General features: G+C 48.8%; 1 protein-coding gene across 5 annotated transcripts in view; it reads left to right on the top strand.

The window, feature by feature from the left end:
* Positions 1-20,483, top strand: part of caskin2 (CASK interacting protein 2) — a 49,654-nt gene that overhangs the window by 15,215 nt on the left and 13,956 nt on the right. For all 5 annotated transcript variants that reach the window (XM_030380749.1, XM_030380741.1, XM_030380730.1 and 2 more), the window contains exons 3-10: positions 3,848-3,899; positions 14,115-14,212; positions 14,539-14,684; positions 15,485-15,580; positions 16,460-16,590; positions 17,322-17,430; positions 17,981-18,089; positions 19,554-19,648. In XM_030380749.1, the coding sequence (XP_030236609.1) occupies positions 3,848-3,899; positions 14,115-14,212; positions 14,539-14,684; positions 15,485-15,580; positions 16,460-16,590; positions 17,322-17,430; positions 17,981-18,089; positions 19,554-19,648 (836 nt within the window). The remainder of the gene's footprint in view (positions 1-3,847; positions 3,900-14,114; positions 14,213-14,538; positions 14,685-15,484; positions 15,581-16,459; positions 16,591-17,321; positions 17,431-17,980; positions 18,090-19,553; positions 19,649-20,483) is intronic.

The raw sequence follows: 20,483 nt of genomic DNA, 5'->3' as shown, positions 1-20,483 counted from the left end.
AGAGGGAGAGAATGAGAGACACATTGAGAGTGTGAGGGACAGAGTGATAGCAGGAGAGTGAGAGACACAAAGTGAGAGAGGGACAGTGAGAGACCTCAGTGGGCATCGGGTTTCTCCTCCCTCTCCCTGCCCCCCCCTGCAAAACAGCATGCGAGACGTTGTTGACATTCCTCAAACGCCATCGCAGCGTCAGGTTGCCTAGCGCCTCGGCGGCGTGAGGGGGAGGGGTTATCTGTCCTCATGCGTGTCTCCCGGCGGTCTTATCAATACGCTCCCATCCGCTGAAAAACACATCGACATGAGGGGTGTCGGGTATGTGGAGGTGGATGGTGGATGGCGGTGATGGTGTGGGGGTGTTGGCAGGGAAGGAAACCAGCTGTTTAGGGAGAACATCTCTCGAACATTCCTACAGAGAGCGGGAACTGTGGGGGAGCCCTGTGATTGGTCGGTCTTCCCTGGAGGTCCCTACAGCCTGGCACCGACGGAGATAACCCAATTTAAAACATATTAAAATTTAACTGAATGTTGAAATCTCTCAATCTCACGCTGATTTCTAACAGTCATGTGAAAGCAAGCAAGCTTCACATATCGTTGGTCGCTTTGAACACAACTTAAAGTGTCTATCAGAGTGTAAGTGACTTGGCCTATTATGACATCCTTTAGAAACCTGACTGTGAGAGATTAAGTCAATTTAGGACAGTGTGATCCTAGTGAACAAGTCACATGTACCCAACCACGTAGGCCATCAGCGTACGTGTGCTTCAGCCTGCTGACAGATCCTGTTGTATCTTGTGCCTGTTCTGTCCTCATTTTATAGGCGTCGTGTCGGTTTACTATCCTCCGTTCACGGTGAGCAGGGTGGTGCAGTGGCATTGTGTTTGACCCCAAGATAACAGGTTCTGGGTTCGATACCCGGCCCACGCCCTATCTGTTTTCTTCCAAGAGCTACGATGTCCCTAACCCCCTACCTGCCTCTACCTCTTCCATGAAGTGTATCAGAATTCCCTGCATATACTGCACAGGACTAAAGCATCAAGTTGAATACATTAGTGGGAGGCCCCCCCGCTGGGACCATCTCCCCCCGCTCTCTGGGAAACAAGAGAAAGGAAGGGGCCCCCCTTCCTTTCTGAGAGATACACACACACACACACACACACACACACACACACACACACACACACACACACACACACACACACACACACACACACACACACACACACACACACACACACACTCCTGAAGGTGATAGCGCGAACAGGAAGGTGGACTCACATGAGGACCCCCACCCCTTCCCGTCGTTTCCACGTCATCTGTAAAGACCACAACGTAGTACACAAGTACCAGCACATGGTATACATGATCTTAAATATATGGCATGTGAAGCCCTTTCAGATTGCAACTGTGATGAAGGGCTTTATGTATATAATTTACTTGGATTGATACACAGACCTGTGTAAGTGCAGTACTACAACTCGTTCATTATCTTCTTTTACAGTTTATTTTGACGGGGTCCCTAGTGCTTGGCAATAAACCAGACCTCTAGACCGCCCCACCAACCTTCTGGGTCTCGACAGGGACACACCTCCTCCTCCTCCTCCTCCTCCTCCTCCTCCACTCAGCAGATAGGGAGTCGACCTCATCCAGTTCCGGTCTGGAAACATACCACTTCCAGTGTTTGGAGGTGGTTTAGTTGGTCTAGTTAAGGTTTTGAGGAAAGTGATGCATCCTGTTCAATCACCTTGCGCCCCCTTTTCCTCTACACAGTTATTGTTTTCATCCATCTTAACCCCTCCCTCAGGCCAAGCCCACCCTCAAAAAAGACCACAGAAACTCAAAGAGAAGATTCTGATTGGTTCAAAGGGAAGCAGGTGATCTGGACTTAACATGAATTCACTTCCTGCCCAAATCCTTTAAGGAAGATATTAAACGCTCTGTTTATTTTACAAACCCTCTTCAAGTAACCTGCACGGGTTAGGGGTCATCTTGAGCTTACAGGTTTAGATGGTCAAACACCCTTTACAACTAAACTAAGCTGAACCTCCCCTTACCCAGTCTGGTCTTCACCCCGCGATCTCATCATCTAGTCCGGCCCGCGTCTCTTCTGACTCAAGTTGTTCTAATTCCAGTAGAACCAATCCTTTGTTAAACTCCCAGAACTTCCCTTTCAGAAAAGTGGTTTTCAGTTTTGGCGAAAGTTCTACATTTGACATATCTGGAATAAATGTGTTGGCGTCCAGCCAAGCCACACGCAGGAAATGAGGACGGCGGCTCTGTGTTGAGCGTGGCGTGTTTCGTGGCCTCGTTCCAATAGTTCCTATTCCTCGCAAGACACAACAAAAATGATTCCAAGGCGTGTCCCGGTACGCAGAAGGCGTAATCATAGATTTGATACTCGCCGGACGTCTAAATTTAGTTTGGGTTTTTACGAGCGCCGACCTCGCCGGTCAGCTGGCACTAGTGACGGCTGAAATGGCCGCCGCTCGCATTCTTGTGGCGACGCCATGTGACATTAAGCACTCGGGTGGAAATATAGGAAGATATGGTAGCCTTACAGATGGACCGAAACCGGCTGGAACTCGCCCATCGCTCTGCGTGTCCATCTCTCTCTCTCTCTGTCTGTCTGTCTCTCTTTCTGTCTTTTTCCTTTGGTCCAACTGTATCTCTCTATCTCTTTGTCTCTTTGACTTGGTGTCTCTCCCCTTCTCTCAAGTTCTCTCTCTCACACACTCGCATTCATCTCTCTTGCCTCACATCTTCTATTTATCTGTCTCTTCATCATTCTGCATGTCATTCTCCCTCTTGCTCAATTAAACTGAACTCTTTGTATCTGCCTCTCTCTCCCTCCCTCTTTTCTCATCATACAGTCCATCCATTCCATATCTGTGCATCTTTCTCTCTCTCTCTGTCTCTCTCTCTCTCTCTCTCTCTCTCTCTCTCTCTCTCTCTCTCCATAAACAGCCTTATAAATCTGTTGACATAATGTGAGACTTAGCCCGCACTAAGCCCAAACCCCCAACAACGGTCGGGCTTCCCGTCACGTTAACCTTTGTGACATGACAACAGATAAATATCTTTCACCTCTTTCATCTCTCTCACGTCGTTAACCAGTACCCATCTTCTCACTCTTGCTTCCTTCATTTCTCTCTGTCTGTCTCTGTCTGTCTGTCTGTCTGTCTGTCTGTCTGTCTGTCTGTCTGTCTGTCTGTCTGTCTGTCTGTCTGTCTGTCTGTCTGTCTCCTCCCTTCTCTCTCTTCTCTTCTCCTTTCTCTCTTCTCCTTTTTCTCGCAACCAATCTCTCCATACTCTTGCAACCGGTCTAACTTTCTTCATCTCATCCTTATCTCGCTCTGCGTGCGTGTGCATGTGTATGTGTGGTTGTGTTTCCTGGTAATTATAGAATCCGGGTCACTATCAAAGAGATGCCACAAACCCTGGGGGAGGAGAGCGAGGAAGAGAGCGAGAGAGTATGTGGGTGTGTTTTGTAAGAGGGGGAGAGTAGTTGTGTGACAGAGTGCGAGAGAGGGGAAATAGTGTGTGTCTGCGTGTGAGAGTGAGATTGTGTGGCTATGTGTGTGCTTGCATAGAGGTCACAGCCACATTGTCCTTGTCTGGGGGGGTGGGCATCAGAGGGTAAGGTTCAGGCTGGGGTCAAAGGTTAATGAAGACCCCCAACCGTCTCCCTACCCCCAAACACAATGCAGTTTAAAGAAAGGTAACTTGACGCAGTACTATAGAAGGGTTAAAACATGTCATACAGGGAGTACCAGGGATGATCTATTAGAACAATAACACTATACAGAGGTATAACAGGTTACGTATTAAACTCTATTCTCTCTCTCTGCAGAGTTGCTGGGCTCCACCAAGAGGCTGAATGTGAACTACCAGGACACTGATGGGTGAGTGAATACAGAGAGGGCCAGTCCACCACTCCTACCAGCGACTCTGGCCTGCGCCATTCTGGAGCCCTGTTAGGTCCAGTCTCTCCTCTGGCCCGGGCGTCTGTCACAGAGCGGGATGCTGGCAGGGATGGTTAAGTCTGTTGTTAAACCGTGCTTTGTGGACAGGCTTGGACAGACTGAATCGCTGTTTGTGATTGGCTAAAATGAGTGTGATGTCACCAGATGATAGGCCATTCATTTAATCTGTATGTCTAGTGATCTGGCAACAATATGCAGAATAATAGTTTCAAAGCCTCACCTAACCCCTACCTGTAGGACTCCTAGAGCAAGATGTTTTAAACCCTACCTGTAGGACTCCTATAGAAGAAGATGACTTAACCACTACCTTGCCCAGAATGTCATGAGTCTGAATTCACTACGACTTGCTAGTTGTCTGCTTCCCTAAAATATTCACTTTTCAGGGCCATCAGATGTTACATGAAATATGAATGCAATCCCTTTGCAATATCCATAATTCCTTCATGGGAATGTGCTGGTTTCCTGTCTCCAGTTCACCCCACTGTGGTTCAGCATGTGAATGGGTGTTGCATTTTAACTTGACACACCAGGGTTGTTATGGAGAGACGGTTTGAGTGGAGACGATGGTGACTGAGGACACGCATCTCAACACGCTGGTTATAACTTCTCGCTCCTACTGAGTCGGGGCGTGGGAGTTTTTTCTACGTACCCCTCGTTACCCAGACAGCCTCGGAAATGCTGACTATTTAAACCTCTCCACTCCCCCCCCCTCTCTCTCCCTCCCCTCCCTTCGCTGTGTATTGGCATAGAGGAAGTTTTTCTTCTCATTAATATTAATATCAATATTAATATTCTCTTTGGAAGAAGAGGAGCCATTTCATCCCAAGAGTTGAGGGTTTGTTAGTTTCTGCTCTCTTTTTCTCTCGCTCGCGCCCTCTCGCTCACCTTCTCTCGCTCACCTTCTCTCTCTCTCGCTGTCTCTCTCTCTCTCTCTCTCTCTCTCTCTCTCTCTTGCTCACCCTCTCTCTCTCTCTCTCTCTCACTCTCACTCTCGCTCTCTCTCTCTTGCTCACCCTCTTTCTCTCTCTCTCTCGCTCTCGCTCTCGCTCTCTCTCTCTTGCTCACTTTCTCTCTCTCTCTCTCTCTGTTTATTTCTCTCCGTCGTTCCCTGTGGGCTGCAGCATCCGAAACGTTTGAGTTAGTCCAGAATTCAGTAGAATTCTCGTTGGTTGTAAATTCTGCCGCAGTGAACACACTTTTGTCTTATTGATATGAGATCCATCTCGTTCATCAGACTGCATCTGTGACTGATCCAATTCACACGAAGGACTCAATACCTGAAGGCGCTGGTCGATAAGCAGAGCTCGTGAAACACTCCAGGGCCTCTTCAGGGTGTCTGCGATGAGGATCTTGCACACACATGCACGCACACACAATGGAGATATTTCAGCTCAGCCCGAGTCAACACAACCCACCCTAAACGATGGGCGAGGGAGCAATCAAACACCCGGAGAGAGGGAGGGAGTGAGAGGGAGGGAGAGAGAGGGAGGGAGAGAGCGAGGGAGAGATGTCGAGCAGCCGTACATCACTAGCTCCGCTCAAGTGTTTGTTCTACAACTCCTCCTCAATCCCCCTCCCCCCTCCTCCACTCCCTACTCTACTCCTCTCCCTTCTCTACTCCTCCTCCTCTCCTCCTACTTCTCCCTCTCCCCCCCCTCCTCCTCCTCTCCTCCCACTCTACTCCTCCCTCCTCCTTCTCCTGCTCCTCCTCCTCTCCTCCTTCTTCTCCCTCTCCCCCCCCTCCTCCTCCTCTCCTCCCACTCTACTCCTCCCTCCTCCTTCTCCTGCTCCTCCTCCTCTCCTCCTACTTCTCCCTCCCTCCCTCCCTCCTCCTTCTCCATCTCCACCCACTCTCCTGCCCCCACCCCTACCCCTCACTTTATCTTCCTCCTCTGAGGGGAAGCAGGGAGAAGAGTCTGGCAGTGTCAGAGGTCAGCGGGGGTCAAAGGGTTAAAGCGTGTGTTGGGTTGGGGTGGGGTTGAACTAGGCTCTTTAGATAAGATAGTCTGCCTGCAGGGCTCCAACACACTGCTATTGGGGCAGGTCACCCGCCCACGAGACAGAGAGCTGGGGAGAGAGAGAGAAAGCGAGAGAGAGAGGGAGAGAGAGAGAGGGAGAGAGAGAGGGAGAGAGAGGGAGCTAGGCGTTGGTTAATGACTGTGATGAAATGTTGAGTTAGCAGAGTAAGCGTCTCAGAGCTAATTAGCTCTTTACTCCCTGGGTGGGGTGGTGTGATTTACTGTATTTATTTATACGTGTGTGTGTATGTGTGTGCATGTTTGGACGTGTGTATGTGTGTACATGTGTGGGCGTGCGTGCATGTGTTTGTATCCTCCGTAGGGAGCGTGTATCTCAAAGCAGAATATTCTTCAGATCTTGAATCGGGCCGTTGGCGCCGTGCTATGCTACGTAGCATACACCTCAGACCTGGCCAACCCATCCTCAGTTACCATGGAGACAAACTTCACAGAGTCTAGCCACGCTAACCTCTGTTACCGTAGAGACATAGCCCAGATTCCAGCCGGGCCAACTTCAGTTACCGCGGAAACACCCATATTCTGAAACACTCATATCAACTTCCTTGTTCCCAGCAGCTTCCCACCACTGCAGCCAGTATTCATTGGTTGTTGAGACGATGCTTCAAGTATGCTCATTTGCATGTCATGTATGCATTTAATATTCAGTGGTTCAGCAGACGCTTTCAACCCGAGAGACTCACAAGTGAGGCTGATAACATGAAAAGCAAAAGTCCACATTGGAGTAGCTAGATATTTCTTGTGCTGCATGACCAAGTTCAAACATCAACTCGTCGAGTCAGAGATGCATTCTGTTTAGCACCAGCAATCTTTGACAGACTGTGTGTGTGTGTGTGTGGTCGTTTGTGTGTTTCTGTGTCGATGTCTGGCGGTTTTTTGTGAGGTTATTTGACCCTCGTGTCTGGTGTGTGTGTGTGTGTATTTGACGTGTGTGTTTGTGTGCTTCATATCTCCCCATTGGAAGACTTCACATTGTGTCCCTTTTTCCTGATGAGGTCATGGTTGTCACTGGTTACCGGCTTGGTCAACAAACAGGGAGAGGGCGACGATGGCCAGCGTCAGAGTCTTTTTGTATAATCGCAGCGCCGCTCAGCCAATCACATTCAAACCTGTACCGTCCTCCGTTGGCCGGTACAGGTCCATTGGACGATGGACAGCTCCAAGTGTTTGAGTTCTGTGCTGCAGTCGATGTAGGGGTTGAGGCACTACAGACTTACCGTACAATATATGCTCAAATAATAGAGAACTGCTTCATACCCGCATTGTTAAAAGAAATCCATGTCCCGAAAATCAACTCTGCAAAAAGAATACCGGAGACATGATGTCAATAGTCAAACTCGATTTTTTTCACAGAATCCGAGATGATCTTTTCCCAACACGCGTATGAACAGTTCTCACTTACATTAGAAAATGTGCGAGTGTTCCCCCTTAAATTCACCAAACCCTTAAATATACTTAACCTGTCTCTCACCTTGACACCTAAAGAAATTAATCATATCAATCGAATCCCCCACAAAAAATGATTGACACCTGTATCAATCTACACGTGAGGCCGACAGCAATCCCAGCATCCAATCAGAATGGGAGTAGGACTCTGGAATGTGGTCATGTGTGTACTGGTCCAGAGAGGACGTGTGTGTGTGTGTGTGTGTGTGTGTGTGTGTGTGTGTGTGTGTGTGTGTGTGTGTGTGTGTGTGTGTGTGTGTGTGTGTGTGTGTGTGTGTGTGTGTGTGTGTGTGTGTGTGTGTGTGTGTGTGTGCCAGGTAGTATGCTGAGCCCTGCTCAGGTGACGACTTGTTAGAAGACAGATCCAGGACCTCTCATGAACGCACGCACACAAGTTAGCCCCATCTGCCGGGATGTGCCTTGGCACTCAGGCAGAGTCAAGGCAAATGGCATTGGCGTGTTTTCTATTTATTGCCAAAACAGCTTTTAGTGACAGTACACTTCCTTATGCCTACTGATGACATAGCAAAGGGATGCAGTTGATACTCTGTGGCCCGCCTTGTGAAATGCATCTGATTATATTGGAGAGTTGCTCAAAATTCTATGCAATGTTCATTCCCAGTACCCCAATGGGAGCCCCAGTGCGTTAACCTGGTGCAGTGCCCCTTGGTGCAGACAGTTGTAACACAGTAGGTCCAAAACACTGTCAACAACAACCAGACCGGGAACAAGGTAGTGAAATACTAGAATGGAATAGAATATAATGAGGAATCGTGTACAACCTCTGAGCACTTTGGTAGTACGGCTCATTTAAATCATGTGTCAGAGGTACAGTATGCGGGTTTCACATGGTGTGTCTGTGTGTTTGAGTCTAAAGTGTGTGTGGTTTGCTCTGCTTGTGCCAGCTTGTCTGGATCTGTACTCATAAAGAACTTCTCGTAAACGTTCTGATTCAAGTTCTCCTGTGGACACCCCCTCCTCTTACATGGAAAAGTCCAGGAAACTCACTTCCTGTCACCTCCTGGCACTTCCTGTCATTGGGTTAAGGGACAAAGAGTTCAGTGTCCCAGTGTTTGTGCTTCTGTGGGCGATCTAGTCAGTCAGGTGATTATGGTCGAAAGACTAACTGTAGAGGTGCTGTTCAGTATTATATAGACTTACTGTGCTCACCGTTGAAGTCAGGGCTCTAAAGTGCGACCAATTTGGTCGCACATGCGACCTAATTTCTCAACGGTGCGACTAAAAAAAATCTGAGGTCGCACCGGTGCAACCAGCCGTTCAAAAATAAAAAACCTCCGTGACTCTGAAAGGCCCATATCATGGTCTAAACCAATCAGAGATAATGAAGAGCGGGACCCCCCTCTGATTGGCCGTGGTCCCGATATTCCTGTTTATTCTACTTCATTTAAGAATACTCCTCAGAATTTTGCGATTTTCACAGGCTACAATATTGCATCTGTCAGTTGTCAAATTTGCTGAACAAAATGTTAAACTTCAATAATTGTTCATAGTCAACTTATATCGTGCATTTATTTAAGCTCTCAACAGCATAACCATACAGCTTCGCCACATCGGCGGGAAAACACGGCACACGCAAAGTAGGCTACATCCATGGAATCAGCCGTTCAAAACCAGTCGGCATGAATCGTATGACAACTGGATGGCAGGGGATGCGGACAAGGTATACACCGCAGGGGAGAACATGAGAGCCCCAGCTCGCCGCATAGTAGCCTGGGTGCTTTAAGCATGGAATAAGCTGGATACGGAGTGGGTGAAAAACTATGTGTGAATGTGTGTGTGTCACTCTGTTCGAGCCTGCATGAGAGTTCAATGTTGTCATTAGCTGTTACGTCTTTCTGACCAATCGCAGTTCAAGGCCGACCTGGGCTGTACCACTTCGGGAGGGGGCGCTCAGTTACTCCCCTCTAGACAAAACCGAATTGGTTGCGACGTTGACCCGGCGCCGCCCGAAACGTTAACAGGCCACGGGGAATACTCCCAACTCTCCCGATTACCACTCGGCGTGTGCGTGCCTGTGTGTGTGTGCAGGCGTTATTCAATTGCCTGGTAAACATATAGGCCTACGGTAATATTCATACTGGTTTAAATAATGCATTTGATAGTAGGCTATTTCCCATCGTTGCTGAGCAGGAGTTTTGTTCGAAAGTTCAGTGATAGAAAACAAATAATAGCCCGGGCTATTGCCGATTCGATTACTCGACGCATAAATTACGTCGACGCGAAAAATGCGCGTCGATAAAAAAAAAAAAGAATAAAAAAAAAAAAAAAGATGGGCGGCGCCGGAGCGTAGTAGCAACGCGAGTGGCTCCCCAGACTTTCATAAGTGCAAGGCGCCACGCACTCGTTCCTCTAAGTATGGGAATTATTTAATTTAAAAGGAAACGATTCCGTGATATGTCGTCTTTGCAAAATGGAGATGACTTTCCATTCTAGCACCAGGCAATTCACCCTGAAGAGGCGCCACCTGGTAGCAGCTGCAGACGACCGAGCACCGTAGAATTGCATTACTTTGAACTTTTATTTTGGAATTTAAAGGCAATAAACATGTATTGAAATGTTAAGGAATTCATATTTTATGTCAATCAACATGTATAAATTGCTATTAGTCAATTAATGGGGAGATAATCGAATCGAAATCGAATCGGACTGAAAAAAGGAATCGTTAGATTAATCGATGCATCGAAAAAATAATCGCTAGATGAATCGTTTAAAAAATAATCGTTTATCCCAGCCCTACCTGTGAAACTGCAGTGTTGAATGCGATATGGTCGACAATTTGGGTGCACCTAACTTTTGTGCTGGTGCACCTAAGAAAAAAAGTTAGGCGCACCAGTGCAACCAGTGAAAAATGTTAGTTTAGAGCCCTGGTTGAAGTACACATTATTATTATATAGACATACTTTACTCACTGTTGTTGAACACATTGTATAGACTCAATGTATTAATCGTTGATAACCACATTATTATATAGACTTACTATAGTCACTGTTGAATACATTCCTTATTATATAGACTCAGAGTCGATGAACACATTAATATCATGTGGACTTACTGAAGTGGTACTGTTGAACACATTATAATATCAGTGTTGAAGATCGTATCTGACAGTAACAACTTACAGTTCAGTTCAAATAGTGTGTGTGTGTGTGTGTGTGTGTGTGTGTGTGTGTGTGTGTGTGTGTGTGTGTGTGTGTGTGTGTGTGTGTGTGTGTGTGTGTGTGTGTGTGTGTGTGTGTGTGTGTGTGTGTGTGTGACATTATGTGTGATATACTACCCCAGCACATTCCACTCTAAAGGGGATGACAACCCCCCCCCCTATACCACCATAAATATATCTTCTGCCTCCACACGCCACACTCACTCACACACTCACTCATTCACTATCTCTCTCTCTCTGTCTGTATGTTTACTTTACTATATGTGCTCAATTCTCTCTCGTATGTGCGTGTGTGTGTGTGTGTGTTTCGTTCTTTATCTGTATGTCTCTTGTTCTTGGGCTCCTTCTCCTTCGAGGAGACGTCAAGGAGGAGGAAAGGGGAGAAGAGAGGGTGGCAGGAGAAGGAAGAGTGGTCGAAGAGTAGAGATCTGTCTCTTGATCTGTCTCCCGGTCTGTCTGTCTGCCAGCCTATCCGTCTTAGGGTAGTTATAGAACATGTTTAATGAGCGTGTTAACATCCTGTCCTGCTGTGTGTTGTGTAAGAGAAGTGATTTATACAAGCCATGCTTTAACTTGTCTGGGAATCAGAGATCTGTCTTACAGACTGGCATCCCACAAACATCCACCCCCAGCTCCACCCACACCCTGTCCCCTCCACCCACACCCTCTCACCTCTACCCTCACCCTGTCCCCTCCACCCACACCCTCTCGCCTCCACCCACACCCTCTCACCTCCACCCACACCCTCTTACCTCCACCCTCACCCTGTCCCCTCCACCCACACCCTCTCACCTCCACCGTAACCCTCTCACCTCCACCCACACCCTCTCACCTCCACCCACACCCTCTTACCTCCACCCTCACCCTGTCCCCTCCACCCACACCCTCTTACCTCCACCCTAACCCTCTCGCCTCCACCCACACCCTCTCACCTCCACCCACACCCTCTCGCCTCCACCCACACCCTCTCACCTCCACCCTAACCCTCTCACCTCCACCGTAACCCTCTCACCTCCACCCTCTCATCTCCACTCACACCCTCTCATCTCCACTCACACCCTCTCACCTCCACCCACACCCTCTCACCTCCACCCACACCCTCTCACCTCCACCCACACCATCTCACCTCCACCCACACCCTCTCACCTTCACCCACACCCTCTCACCTCCACCAACACCCTCTCACCTCCACCGTAACCCTCTCACCTCCACCCACACCCTCTCACCTCCACCGTAACCCTCTCACCTCCACCCTCTCATCTCCACTCACACCCTCTCACCTCCACCCTAATCCTCTCCCCTCAACTCACTCCCTCTCACCTCCACCCTCTCACCTCCCCGCACACATTCTCACATCCACCCACACCCTCTCACCTCCACCCACACCCTCTCACCTCCACCCTAACCCTGTCACCTCCACCCACACCCACACCCTCACCTCTCACCTCCACCCACACCCTCACCTCCACCCTAACCCTGTCACCTCCTCCCACACCCACACCCTCACCTCCAACCTCTCACCTCCACCCACACCCTCACCTCCACCCACACCCTCACCTCCACCCTAACCCTGTCACCTCCTCCCACACCCACACCCTCACCTCCAACCTCTCACCTCCACCCACACCCTCACCTCCACCCACCCTCTCACCTCCACCCTAACCCTGTCACCTCCACCCACACCCACACCCTCACCTCTCACCTCCACCCACACCCTCACCTCCACCCTAACCCTCTCACCTCCACCCTCTCATCTCCACCCACACCCTCTCACCTCCCCCCCACACCCTCTCACCTCCCGCCACACCCTTACTCCCCCCTTACCTTCAACCCCACCCCCTGAAGATGGGCTGCAGCACTACCGTCCTTCCTGTTGTGATGTCTACAAGACCCACACACGCACACATTGACAGGCATAGTCACAACCACAAACAAAAACACGCACACATGCCAACACAAACAAATACCAACTCTCAAACATACACACACTCACACAATCACTCACTAACTCACTCACTCACTCCCCCAGGCCAGCATACACAAGCACACAAACTTGCACACACACACACACATGCGCACTCACAGACACACACAAAAAGACACACACAGATGCACACACTAAGACATAAGCATGCATACACAGAACCAAACCACTCATGACACACTTTCAGATGCACACACAATAACACAGTTAGATTCAGGCCCAAACAACCAAAAAATACGACGGCTCTGATAGCTTTAAGAGCATTATTTTATAGCAACCCTTATACCGACTTCTAATTAAACCCTAATAAACCTGTGTGTGTGTGTGTGTGTGTGTGTGTGTGTGTGTGTGTGTGTGTGTGTGTGTGTGTGTGTGTGTGTGTGTGTGTGTGTGTGTGTGTGTGTGTGTGTGTGTGTGTCGGGGGGGGGGGGGGGGGGGGTTGGGGGGAGTTGTGATTCTCTGGATAGTTTCAAATTTAGAGTTTTAAACAACAAACCAACTGGCTGGTTTCTGTTTTCCTGCTGGCTAATCCCTGCCGCTCGGCATGCTGGGTAGCATGTTCCAACTGGGCGTCTTTAGGAGTTTGACTCCCTTCGGCCGGCCTCGGCTGAGGGGAGGCTCAAACCGAAATGCCTGCGGACGCGGCTGGATAGACCTACAGCCAATCAGAATAGTGAACACCCATCTTGTTTGTTGATAAAAATCCCTCAACGGCGCTCCCATAGAGCGCTCCTCCGTACAGTCATCATATCAAACCCGCCCTGTATAAAATAAATGTTTGTGATTCACCCGGCCCGGGCTAGGTCTGCTGAACGTCAGCCTGAACGGGAGGGGGGCCAGACACCAATGCCAGAGCAAATAGACTTGAGCTCGCCAGGTTACCAGGCTAGGCCTTGGGGTTCCCATCTTGACTTGATTCTTCTTCAGGGAGATGTTTTTGGTTTGGCTAGCAGCAGGCTGGTTACCAGGAGCTGGCAGCAGGCTAGTATCAGGCAGCTAGCAGCAGGCTAGTATCAGGCAGCTAGCAGCAGGCTAGTATCAGAGAGCTAGCAGCAGGCTAGTAACAGGGAGCTGGCAGCAAGCTAGTAACAGGGAGCTAGCAGCAGGCTAGCAACAGGGAGCTAGCAGCAGGCTAGTAACAGGGAGCTAGCAGCAGGCTAGTATCAGAGAGCTAGTAGCAGGCTAGTAACGGGGAGCTGGCAGCAGGCTAGTAACAGGGAGCTGGCAGCAGGCTAGTAACAGGGAGCTGGCAGCAAGCTAGTAACAGGGAGCTGGCAGCAGGCTAGTAACAGGGAGCTAGCAGCGGGCTAGTAACAGGGAGCTAGCAGCAGGCTAGTAACAGGGAGCTAGCAGCAGGCTAGTAACAGGGAGCTGGCAGCGGGCTAGTAACAGGGAGCTAGCAGCGGGCTAGTAACAGGGAGCTAGCAGCAGGCTAGTAACAGGGAGCTAGCATCAGGCTATTAACCATGCTGTCTGTGGTGTGTTTACAGGTTCTCTGCGTTGCACCACGCTGCCTTGACAGGAACCTCTGAGCTGCTGTCGGCCCTGTTGGACGCCCAGGCTACTGTTGACATCAAGGACAGCAATGGTAACACGCACAAGTACACAAGTACACGCACGCACACGCACACGTACAGACACAAACACACGTACACATACACAAACACGTACAGACACACATACACATACGTACAGACACACACACGTACAGACACACACACACACGTACACGTACACACGCGCACACGCACACACACACACGTACAGACACACACCCACGTACAGTCACACACAGACACACACCCACGTACAGTCACACACTCCCACGTGCAGTCCCACACGTCCATGGGTGTGTGTGTGTATCTAAGTGTGTGTGTGTGTGTGTGTGTGTGTGTGTGTGTGTGTGTGTGTCAGGCATGCGGCCCCTGCACTACGCGGCGTGGCAGGGCAAGGCGGAGGCGGTGCTGCTGCTGCTGCGCTGCGGAGCCTCCGTCAACACGTCCTCCCAGGACGGACAGATCCCGCTGCACCTCGCCGCCCAGTACGGACACTACGATGTGGTGGGTGGCCTCTTCTATGTACTGTAACTCTATAGAACTGTCTACATTATGGACACTATGATGTGGTGGGTGGACTCTTCTATGTACTGTATCTCTATAGAACTGTCTACATTAAGGACACTACGATGTGGTGGGTGGCCTCTTCTATGTACTGTAACTCTATAGAACTGTCTACATTATGGACACTATGATGTGGTGGGTGGACTCTTCTATGTACTGTATCTCTATAGAACTGTCTACATTAAGGACACTACGATGTGGTGGGTGGCCTCTTCTATGTACTGTAACTCTATAGAACTGTCTACATTATGGACACTATGATGTGGTGGGTGGACTCTTCTATGTACTGTATCTCTATAGAACTGTCTACATTAAGGACACTACGATGTGGTGGGTGGCCTCTTCTATGTACTGTAACTCTATAGAACTGTCTACATTATGGACACTATGATGTGGTGGGTGGACTCTTCTATGTACTGTAACTCTATAGAACTGTCTACATTAAGGACACTACGATGTGGTGGGTGGCCTCTTCTATGTACTGTAACTCTATAGAACTGTCTACATTATGGACACTATGATGTGGTGGGTGGCCTCTTCTATGTACTGTAACTCTATAGAACTGTCTACATTATGGACACTAGAACTCTATTGAACGTAATGCAGTAAAAACATTACGATTTGCTGGATGGACTCTCTATGCTACTCTATTTATCTTTGTAACTCTTGATAACCATATATAACTGTGTATCGATGTAACTCTATGCAGTACTGTATTTATAACTCTGTATATTCTACAGTCTGAGATGTTACTCCAGCATCAGTCGAACCCTTGTCTGGTGAACAAGTCTAAAAAGACTCCTCTGGACCTGGCCTGTGAGTTTGGTAGAGTCAAGGTGAGACAACCTGTCTGTCTATGTAATTGTCTGTCTGTCTTTGTATGTGTATGTGTGTCTGTGTGTGTGCGATTTGTGTGTGTGTGTGTGTGTGTGTGTGTCAGTATGTCTGTAATATTGCAGACAGAATGTGTTTGTGCATGTCCCACATCGCTGCTCATGGAGTCATGCTGGATAATTCTCTCTCGAGGTCTTTCCCTCTCCCTCCATCCCTCCCTCTCCCAGAGGAGTGATCAGCATATCTTTCTAGCATGTCTTCTGATGCATCTGTCCGGTGTGTTGAGAATATAAAACCATGGACCACATGGGAGCGGTAATAACCAAGAGAGTTGAGATTGTGTGACACAAGCCCTTCCCATTGGTCCTAATATTTTAAAAGAAAGTCATGTGATGTTCAATTACAGATCACACTGCTCTCTCTCCCGTGACCTCAAACCATCAGGAGCTAACCAACCCCTGGCTGATATTAGCTTAACACTCACTGCTTCAAAGCGACCAACAAAATAGAGCGTAATACCACCAGTGGATAGCGCTTTCATTTGTATCTGAAGGCACGCTAGCTTAATGTGTTCCCCTAGCTTTGTCTAGTTATTGTCAAAGTATCATCCTCTGTCTTGTTGAGGATAGAATGTCCTCTGTATTCTGTACCGTTCTCGGCTGTCTGGAAGGATCCTACCCTCTGTTTTCAGGGAGTTTGGGCTTCATGTCCTTTTAAGGGCAGTGGGTTTGGGGTCACGTGTTATATGTGGGTCTGTGAAGTGCTTTGACGTTTATAAAGGTGATTGAGAGTGATGCTAATAAAGCCGACTTGACTGCCCTGACTCCCTGGCATCCTTAAGGTCCTCTCAGTATAAACCTGGTCCTCCATCTTGTTTGCAGGTGGCCCAGCTGTTGCTGAGCAGCAACATGGTAGTGGCTCTGCTGGAGGGCGAGAGGAAGGAGCAGTCTGACTCCGCCTTCACCACCCCCCTCCACCTCGCCTCACGCAACGGACACCAGGACATCATCCGGTGAGACGCCGTGTTGGGGTTACGCTTTTGAACTGAAATCTGCACTCCGACGATGTGTTGATACGTTCGTGCCACATATCGTACATCACATACGTTTGGATGTTGATGCAGCCAGCCGGTGTTGATGGGGTTTGATGTGTGGGGAGGTAGAGGAAGGAAAGAAGAAGAAGAAGATGTTCAGACATACTGTATGTGTTCAGAGGCCGGATATAGGCACCCGTTGCTTACCTGTTGGGTGGACCAATCACAGCTCGGTATGAGGTGTCATGTGAATATGTTGACGGGGGGACGGGGATACTTGGCTCCGATACAGGTCTTCAGGGAAAGGGAATATTTCATCAGGGACGGGGAATATTCCATCAGGGAAAGGAAATATTTCGTCAGGGAGGGATATTTCGTCATGTTCGATGCGAAAGAATCCCTAATGTTCAACGCTGTATCGCAACAGATTCAGAACTCATGTACTGTGTGCTCCATTTAATAATGAAGAAAACCAAGGAATAAAAGCACTTAACACAATTCTCTGTTACACACATAATGATCTGTTGCACATTTTTAACACACAATGATCCTTTGCACACTTTACCGGTATATTCACAATGATCTGTTACACACTTTATATACACGATGATCTGTTACACACTTTAAACACAATGATCTGTTACACACTTGATAATTCTCTCTCCCTCTCTGTCTCTGTCTCGCTCTCGCTCTCCCTTTCTCTCGCCCAGGCTGCTCCTCAAGGCAGGTATTGACATCAACAGGACGACCAAGGCGGGCACGGCGCTGCACGAGGCGTCGCTCTACGGCAAGACGGAGGTGGTCAAACTTCTGCTCGACGTGAGTCCGCCACTCTTCACACCTAGTCAAAGGGGACGATAGGCCTAGCTAGCGTCGTTGCGCGTTAGCGCTGGTAGAACCATACCATTTGGTGGTGTATGGCTTCCGTAACGGTAACATCCAGGACACATTATGAAATATATAATCCAACTCGGACCCCGGTGTATTGGAAGAGATAATGTCTTTGCAAGAGCACAGTACATTGGGTATGACTGCTGTACGCTAGATAGATATCCAATTTGCTATCTTGGAATCCAGTATATAAGCTATAAACACTCTTAGCTAAGAGCAGGGTACCCTAGGACTCCAGTGTGTTAGCAGGGAGGGCTCCGTGTTTGCTACGCCAGCGTACAGCACTACAAGCTAACATCCTGGGCTTAAAGCAAACCTAGAGCCCTCCCTGCAACCATACATAAGCGACATATTGCTCTCCCTGCTAACATACGTTAGGCATGTGCTAATATACGTTAACGGTGTGCTAACGTACATTAGCGGTGTGCTAACATACGTTGGCGATGTGCTAACAGCCCTGTGGTTTGTGGTCCTGCAGGCCGGAGTGGACGTCAACATCCGCAACACGTACAACCAGACAGCACTGGACATCGTCAACCAGTTCACCACCTCGCACGCCAGCAAGGACATTAAACAGCTGCTCCGAGGTGAACATGGTCACATGACCCACCGATACTCACCTGGGACCATCATCCCGCATTTCTGTTTTCAGTCCTGGTGCCTTACGAACCGAACAAAGGGAAAATTTCTTTTATTTTTTTCCGACACGAATTCTGTCATATTTTTCCTGTTGGCTTAGAATGGTGGTGGGTCTTTTTTTACAACCGCCATGAACCACCTAAATGCTATTAGAGGAGCTACATGCTATTTTCTACCCTGAACCACCTAAAGGCTATTAGGAGCTACATGCTAGTGTCTACCCTGAACCACCTAAAGGCTATTAGAGGAGCTACATGCTAGTCTCTACCATGAACCAAATACGATTTGGTTCGTACTTTAATTGGTGTGATGTCAAAAAGTGTGATTTCAGAATACAGTATTTTCTTTACATCACACTTGGTTGAAATACAGCTTAAGGGCTTGAACTGACCAATCAGGGAGTCGGACGACGCATCACATCCCTCTTTCAACTGACGAGGTAGAGAGAGAGAGAAAGACATAAGAATAGAGAGAGAAACGATGGCTAGTATTATGCTACCAGGAAACGATCTGTTATGCCAATGGAGCCCTTCACAACAGTGCGCGAGAGAGAGAGAGAGAGAGAGCTGTAATCACAGCATAACAGCTGTGACCTCAGGAGCCGCAGACTCCCATCTAAAACGCATTGTGTGTGTGTGTGTGTGTGCTTAAAGTTTCTTGTGAAGTTGGTCTCCTCTGTTTGTGTTATCTACTCTGTAATCCAGCCGGCTTGAGGCTTTCATGTCCCCGTATGCCTGGGAACCCGGACAGTGTGTGAGAGAGTGTGTTTGTGTGTAATGAGTGCTTGTGGGGACCGGCGGGTACCAACACCTTAACACGGGGGTCTCAGGAGGACTGCCTGCTGTTTATCTGCTCACGGAGCGATGATGAGTCTGTTTGTAAACAGCTTGACGCGGTGCCTGGTGCCTGCTGTGTTCTGCTGTGATGTGGCGTGTACGGTAGCCCAGAGAGATTTCACGCGGCTAGCATGAAATAAGCCAGGCCTCCAGCCGTCCGCTTCAGGGGCAGTGTACTAACGTAGCGGTGAGCGTAGCCTCAGCGCAGTCCTGGTCCTCGCTCTCTGTTGGCTTTAGAGATTAGTTGTCTGTGTTCAGTCCCTCTTCCTAACTGTATGTTTGTTGGCGTTTCTTTGTCGGTTTACCCATCAGTCGGCCTACCTGTCTGTACCTGAACCCGTCTGTCTGTAACGGTGTGTGTCCCTGTTTGTCTGTCGACGTCTATCTACCCGTCTGTCTGTCTACATGCCTGTACCTGATGTTACTGGTCATGCAGGTGACTGACTTGTGTGTGTGTGTGTGTGTGTGTGTGTGTGTGTGTGTGTGTGTGTGTGTGTGTGTGTGTGTGTGTGTGTGTGTGTGTGTGTGTGTGTGTGTGTGTGTGTGTGTGTGTGTGTGTGTGTGTGTGTCTCCCAGATGCTACAGGTGTTCTACAGGTGAGGGCTCTGAAGGACTACTGGAACCTCCACGATCCCACCGCACTCAACATCCGTGCCGGGGATGTCATCATGGTGAGACGGCTACTGCACACACATCTAGAGATTCAGCATGAGGAGACTCAACACGTAGAGATTCAACATGCAGCGCTTCAATGTATAGCGCTTCAACATATAGAGAATCAACATATAGAGAATCAACATGTTGAATTATAACATACCGATTTTCAAAATGTATAGACTCAACATGTAGAGATTCAACACTGAGAGGAAGTACACAGAGAGATTTATTTTCTCTACTCGTAAACATTCCAACATTTTTAATGGAAATGGATGATGTAAGGCAGGCATCATTTCCATAGGAAGATGGAAACCTCTACTATTTCCCCCACGGTTGACCTGTTCCTTCCAGAAATCAGGGTTGTCTACTGGTTAGGGTCTTAGATAGGATCTGGGTTAGATCCCCAGTGTCCTCCGGCTATTGGTAGGCATCCTAGAGGCAGATATCATCTCGTCTGTCTAACCCCTACCTGCTCTTTAATGACCTGTCTCTGTACTGTCTAACCCCTACCTGCTCCTTAATGACCTGTCTCTGTACTGTCCAACCCCTACCTGCTCCTTAATGACCTGTCTCTGTACTGTCTAACCCAGTCATACTCAAGTAGCGGCCCGCGGGCCTTTTGTGGCCGGCGGGGTGTCTATTAATGGCCCTCGAGCTGTTTTGAAAAGTTTTTTTAATTATATAAAAAAAAAAAAATGCTGGGCGCTCTTATTTTGAAACCGCGCGCCGCGATCTCAATACGAGGCTGGGGGTTGCAACGATAAACAGATAGCACTCCAGCCCACAGACCGCTCCAGCCCTCCCAAACTCGAGGCAGACAGTCCATCTCAGCAGCAGTCAAGGCCGATT

The sequence above is a fragment of the Gadus morhua genome, chromosome 2, assembly GCF_902167405.1.
Source record: "Gadus morhua chromosome 2, gadMor3.0, whole genome shotgun sequence".
NCBI classification, from domain to species: Eukaryota; Metazoa; Chordata; class Actinopteri; order Gadiformes; family Gadidae; genus Gadus; species Gadus morhua.
This window is presented reverse-complemented; position numbering and strand designations above follow the sequence as displayed.